At 52.8% G+C, this 6,182-nt stretch overlaps 1 protein-coding gene across 1 annotated transcript in view; it reads left to right on the top strand.

Annotated features, from left to right (window-relative positions):
* Positions 1-4: 4 nt before the first annotated feature.
* Positions 5-6,182, top strand: part of MCM5 (minichromosome maintenance complex component 5) — a gene marked incomplete at its 5' end in the record, with an annotated part of 9,501 nt that continues 3,323 nt past the window's right edge. The window contains 10 exons of the mRNA XM_009577451.1: positions 5-48; positions 953-1,079; positions 1,191-1,319; positions 1,778-1,950; positions 3,276-3,431; positions 3,535-3,701; positions 4,305-4,476; positions 4,658-4,769; positions 5,530-5,673; positions 5,993-6,058. Of these exons, the coding sequence (XP_009575746.1) occupies positions 5-48; positions 953-1,079; positions 1,191-1,319; positions 1,778-1,950; positions 3,276-3,431; positions 3,535-3,701; positions 4,305-4,476; positions 4,658-4,769; positions 5,530-5,673; positions 5,993-6,058 (1,290 nt within the window). The remainder of the gene's footprint in view (positions 49-952; positions 1,080-1,190; positions 1,320-1,777; positions 1,951-3,275; positions 3,432-3,534; positions 3,702-4,304; positions 4,477-4,657; positions 4,770-5,529; positions 5,674-5,992; positions 6,059-6,182) is intronic.

Genomic DNA, 6,182 nt, shown 5'->3' on the forward strand with positions numbered 1-6,182 from the left:
GCAGTACCGGGTGGGCACGGACCGGACGGGCTTCACCTTCAAATACAGGTGGTGCTGTGACCCCTCTTCTCCTTCTGTGGCCTTGTCCACTCCTCTTTGCACATCCGATTTGCTGTTAACCTCCCTCCTGCTATGCACACCCCGGGTATACAAGCACATGTCAGCTTTTTTCTTCCCATAGACTATAAAGAGCTCTTAGTATAAGAAATGTTGTTGTTCCCATTTAACCTTATAGGAAAACTGCAGTCTGGTGTTCTCCCAAATTTTTAGGGAGCCAGCCAGTGGAGAGGTAGCAATAGGGGGATCTGCACTGCCAAACTTGGACCTAGTTCTGAAATTCAAGGTCTGGCTTCAAGGCCTAGTGCTTTCTGGTCTGGAGTTTTTGCCTGTATACACTAAAATCAGTGCTGCACTGTCCATGTGGGCCTTCTGAGGCTATGAAGGTCCCTTGGCCATCCCTTTGCCTATACAGCTTGGAGACACAACTGTGAAAGAACATGGACACGTATTGTACAAGGGCTGGGAAGATCTTTCACCTTTAATCTCTGAATTTCATGCACCCTGCCTTTTTTAAGGAGAACATTGCCTGCTATGCTATTACTTTCTTTTTTTTAATCATAGTTTGGGTATAAAAGGTGTTATCCTGTGTAGCAGTTTTCTAATTGCCTATCTGGTCGTGTAACTCTGGTAAAGTATAGCACTATACTTTTCATCGTCACTGCAAGCACTGGTGTTCCTGGTTTTATGTCACATTTCAAAGTGGTTTTGGGTGAAGGATTTGCCCAGGTCCCCCTAGGTAAATCTCTTGGCACTCTCCTGATTTTCCCCGTTTGCTTCCCAAACCAAGGTCTTCCTGCAGAACCTGCCTTCTCTGCTCCCTGCTTGTCATAAGGTCACTGTGAGTGACTGGTGCTTTCTGCCCTATAAAGCTTTACCACTTACTGCCTTGCAGGGATGAGCTTAAACGGCACTATAACCTGAGTCAGTACTGGGTGGAGGTGGAGATGGAAGACTTGGCCAGCTTTGATGAAGATCTCGCTGACTACCTGTACAAGCAACCAGCGGAGCACCTACAGCTGGTAAGGATGGAGGAGGTTGGCCACCTGGCGCACTGACACGGTCACGTTGCGAGAGCAGTCCTGATGATACACTGTAAAATACCCATAATAGCCTAATTGTTCCCTTTGTAGTTGGAAGAAGCAGCAAAAGAAGTTGCAGATGAGGTCACCCGTCCTCGCCCTTCAGGGGAGGAAACTCTCCAAGACATCCAGGTCATGCTGAGATCGGATGCCAACGCAGCCAATATCCGCAGCCTGAAGGTGAGGTGAATCTGCTGCCATTTGAGCAGTGAGTGGCAGGGCTTGCTTGTGTGGGGGTGTGATTGCAGGGAAGCTTTCGGTACTTGATCACCTAGTTCAGGACATGGGTTGTACACTAATTTACAAGCAGGAATACTCTGCAACTTAAATCTGACTGCAAAGGACTGTTATTATTGATTGCTGCTGTGGGGACTTTATTGCTTTTAGTGATTTTCTGCATGGAGTGTTTTGTCCTTTTCTCTTTTGTTTTGAAATCAGCATGGCTTAAGTCATGCAACCTTCCCCTGCTACTCTAGAGCAAGAGAGTGACATTGTCAAGAAGCACAGGCTTTTTTGTTCTCGTACCTTAGTCCCATGAATGTGGGAAGTTTAGCTAAGAAAGAACTGTGTTTCTTTAACGCCTTTAGTTTCCCATCCATCCTCCAGTGACAGCTTTCCCTTCACCTTTTCCCTTTCAGTCCGACCAGATGTCCCACCTTGTGAAGATCCCTGGGATCGTAATTGCGGCAACCCCCGTGAGAGCCAAAGCCACCAGAATAGCCATCCAGTGCCGCAGCTGCCGCAACACCATCAGCAACATTGCGGTGCGCCCAGGCCTGGAGGGTTACGCTCTCCCCAGGAAATGCAACACGTAAGGACTGACATGGGGATGCATGCAGCAGGCTGGTGGGGGAAAAAAGGCTGCGTCCCCTCCTCCTGCTCCCCCGCCGTCCCATACGCGCTGCATAGAGTCAGCTCCCAGTCACACAAGGCCGAATCATCTGTGCTGCTCTCCGCCTCTTCCCTTCATGTTGCCCTTGTGTCTGCGTGCGCCCGTGGCTGGCAGGTTTTAGCTCCATCCATCTGCGGTCACACTGGTCGTAATGCTGCATGGCCAGTGCTGCAAGCAGTGTTGAGCGGCCGTGTCCAGGGAGTTCTTTTTATCTGCAGGGCGTTTTGCCTGTGGTACCTAAAGGTTCGTTCCTGCCTCCAGCTGTCCCATAATGCTGCATTAAGCTGCTGTCCTAACTTCCTATTAAGTTCTTATCTTTTTCAGACAAACTTCTTGCTTCCACGTTCCCCCTCCCCAGGGAGCTGTTTTGCACTACCTTCTCTAGGGATGCTTTGCTCCTAACCTTCAAATCCTGCTTTACAGCTCTTGATGCCTGTGCGAACTGTGAGCATTAGGCTGCTGCTGTGGCAGCTCTTGCGCTGACCGATCGTGGTGGGTTGTGTCTTCGAGCTCATGCCTGCCAGTATTTATTTTCTGCGCCTTATCTCTAATGCAGCTTGAGAGGCCTTTGGGATAGGGATCGTTCTTGCATGTGGTCTGTACAGGGCCTCGCTCCTGATCCTTGACTGCATGAGTGCATCTGCACTCTCCTGTTACCCTCCCGAAAGCCCTGTCCCTGCCTGCATGGCGTCAGGCATCGGTACCGATGTGCTGAGACGGTAGCAGGACGCAGAGGAGCTCCTTGTCTCGGAGAGCTTGTAGTCTAGCAAGGCAGATACGTCTCGAGAGACTGGAAGGTTGATGGCAGCCTTGTCACATCGCTAATTGCTTTCTCACCAGAAACCACTTAACATTTGCTTCGTTTGCGAGGTTATAAAGAAAAATGCCCTGCCATGTCACTGAATCTATACTGTTACCTTCTGTGTAATTAATGAATTACCTTCCTTCCTGCTTTTAGCTAGCAGGGGAGAGGGGGGAGGCAGGGAGAGTATTCAGGCAAGTATCACCCTGTCTTTGGCTTGTTCTCATGCCTGCTTTTGGCAGCTGTTGAAGACAAGACCAAGGGCTTGCTGAGCCTTTGGTTCAGCCCTGTGTGACTGCCCTTCTTGCCTGCTGGGCACTGCTCGGAGGGGCGGCTGCTCTGGGCTCTGTCACCGCTGTCCCCCCTCCCAGGGGCTACAGGGGGGCTCCCAGGGGTGGCTCCTGAGTGCCAGCAGCCTCCCCTGATTGATCTCTCTGCACAGAGAACAAGCTGGCCGCCCAAAGTGCCCGTTGGACCCCTATTTCATCATGCCAGATAAGTGCAAGTGCGTGGACTTCCAGGTCCTGAAGCTGCAGGAGTCCCCGGACGCTGTGCCACACGGGGAGATGCCCCGGCACTTGCAGCTGTACTGCGACAGGTACCAGCGCGGTCTCCCCCCATCACCCTGCTGGGCTCGCGGGTGTTGCTGGTGCCATCCTTTCCCCCACTACCATCCTCTGCTTTCCCTTTCCTCCTCTTAGGTACCTGTGTGACAAAGTTGTCCCAGGGAACAGAGTCACTATCATGGGCATCTACTCCATCAAGAAGTCTGCCCAGAGCAAGAACAGAAGCCGTGACAATGTGGGTGTGGGCATCCGAAGCGCTTACATCCGTGTGGTGGGCATCCAGGTGGACGTGGAGGGCTCAGGTGAGGGCTGCTTTTGGTGACCGTCCGGTCTGTGTTGGTAGCCTGGTGTTGGGAGAGCCCCCCTCCCTGAGCAAGGCGGTCCCTCAGCAAGGACTGTATGAAATCACAGCCTGGGTCCTTCTCTGCTGCTTATATAGCAGAAGATTCAAGCCAGTCCAGGGTCTAACTTGCCCTGGATACTCGGGTGTCCTGTGTGACTTTTTCTCAGTGATACTAAATGAGGAGGCTTCAGCCTGAATCCTCCAGGGTATTTAAGTTCTTTTATCTTACTGATCTTAGTGGGAATCTGCTAAGCCATCCCTGAGGATCTGGGCTGAAGTTGACAGTTAAAATTGAGCTATATTTTTAAAACACGGTCCTGACTGTAATTCTCCCTCTGGTTCCTCCAGAGCTGCTTTGCCCAAGATCCTTGCTTTTTCCTACCAGCCTCTAAGGAGACAGCCTGCCTTGCTGGGATAGCAAACGCTTGCCCTCTCCAGCCTTCCCACCTGGTGGTGATTTTCAAGAAGGGATTTTGATGTAGCGGGTGTGGGGGGAGTAGTGTCATTTACTTTAAAACATCCGTTTGTTCACTGTTGCTTCATTCTCCTCATCTCTGTACAGGACACAGCTTTGCTGGCTCAGTGACCCCTCAAGAAGAGGAGGAACTTCGTCGCCTTGCTGCCACGCCCAACATTTATGAGACGATCGCCAAGAGCATCGCGCCCTCCATCTATGGCAGCACCGACATCAAGAAGGCCATTGCCTGCCTCTTATTTGGAGGCTCTCGCAAGAGGTGGGGAAAAGTCAGCCTGGTGGAGAGAGAGTGGTGGCAGGGGTGTCATTCATGGCACAAAGCCCTCGTACAGTCTTCTGGAGGTGCCACCAACCACCTACCCCTTGTCAGCAATGCTTGGTTAACAAAATGAACGCTCACCATCTCTCCTCCCTCTCCTCTTCCCACTCTGTCGCTCCAGGCTCCCGGATGGACTGACCCGCAGAGGAGACATCAACTTACTGATGCTGGGTGACCCCGGCACGGCCAAATCCCAGCTGCTGAAGTTTGTTGAGAAGTGTTCGCCCATCGGGGTAGGTGGTTTGAGGTGTCTGCTTGTAGTGCAGCTCATTTCTTCCTTCTGCTCCCTGCACAGCACCGAAGACCAGACCATGGTCACAGCAGAAACCTGCCCGTGCATCCACAGCTAGGCTGGCTGGCAGAGGTGCAAACTTCCATTTCTGGTGCTAGCCTGGAAGAGATGGGGTGCAGGACAGGGGATGAGGGAGGGAAGGGGAAGCAAGTAATGCCTTTCATTACGATATGAGCCAGGCTATTTGCAGACATCCAAAGATGTCACTGGTGCTGTTGTTTATTGTTGAGACTTGATCAGTGGTGAGGCTGGCTGGTCAGGACAAATGAAGTTGACTGCATCTCAGGCACGGACCTCCAGGCTGAGCCCAGGCATGAAATTATATTTTCAGCTGTGTTTTCTTGTAGTCTCCATTAAACTCAGCCTCTGACTGCGTTGTTCCCTCTGGGGGAAAACAAAGCTAATGCAGCAGCCCCCCAAACAATGAATCACTCCCTGTTATGTACTTAATACCTGTATTTGTGTGTCTGCAAGCCCTCTGGTGCGTCACAGCTGCTTAGTCCAAGGCCTGGGATTAGGCAATAGTTTTGCAGGTCTGCTTTTGTCATGTGCTGAGGGGTTTTCCTGGAGGGCTTTGCGTTTCCTCCAGCAGCTCTGGATTTTGCAGTGCTGGGGGTGCTTTGTCCTCCAGCTGGAGCGGTGGGCTCCTGGGTCCCACGGCGGCTGACGTGCTGTCCCTTCCTTGACCCACACGTCGCTAGGTATACACCTCGGGGAAAGGCAGCAGCGCTGCCGGCTTGACGGCCTCGGTGATCCGCGACCCTTCCTCCCGGAGTTTCTTCATGGAGGGAGGAGCCATGGTGCTGGCGGACGGGGGAGTGGTGTGCATCGATGAGTTCGACAAGGTACCCGTGGGGCTGCCTGTGCCGGAGCGGGGAGGAGAGCCCTTGGGCTGCCAGCTGCTGCCGGGAGAGCCCAGAGCTGCAGGAGAAAGGGTGACTCTCCTAAGGCTGCCTCGCTTTCTTTCGGGGAAGGTCAGGGGATGGGGCTGCAGGGAAATTCTGGTTGCCTCCTGCACTCCTGAGCAGAGGTCCTTGCAGAGCTTTACCTCGGGGGTCAGCGTCGGTGGATGGGTAGCTGAGGTCCGGCGGAGGTGAGTGATGGTGACTCTTTTTTTTTTTTTTTTTTTCATTCCACCTCATTTCTCCCGCCTCGGATGAGAAGATGCGGGAGGATGACCGCGTGGCCATCCACGAGGCCATGGAGCAGCAGACCATCTCCATTGCTAAGGTGAGCTGCGGGTGCGTGTCGCCCCGGGGCGGGAGGCTGACTTGCCGCTGGGTTTCCCCGACAGCCCAGCAACCAGCAGTCGCGCATCCTTTGCCAGAATTGCCTGTTTTAGAGTGGCTTTTTC

The sequence above is a fragment of the Fulmarus glacialis genome, unplaced genomic scaffold, assembly GCF_000690835.1.
Source record: "Fulmarus glacialis isolate BGI_N327 unplaced genomic scaffold, ASM69083v1 scaffold11295, whole genome shotgun sequence".
NCBI lineage: Eukaryota > Metazoa > Chordata > Aves > Procellariiformes > Procellariidae > Fulmarus > Fulmarus glacialis.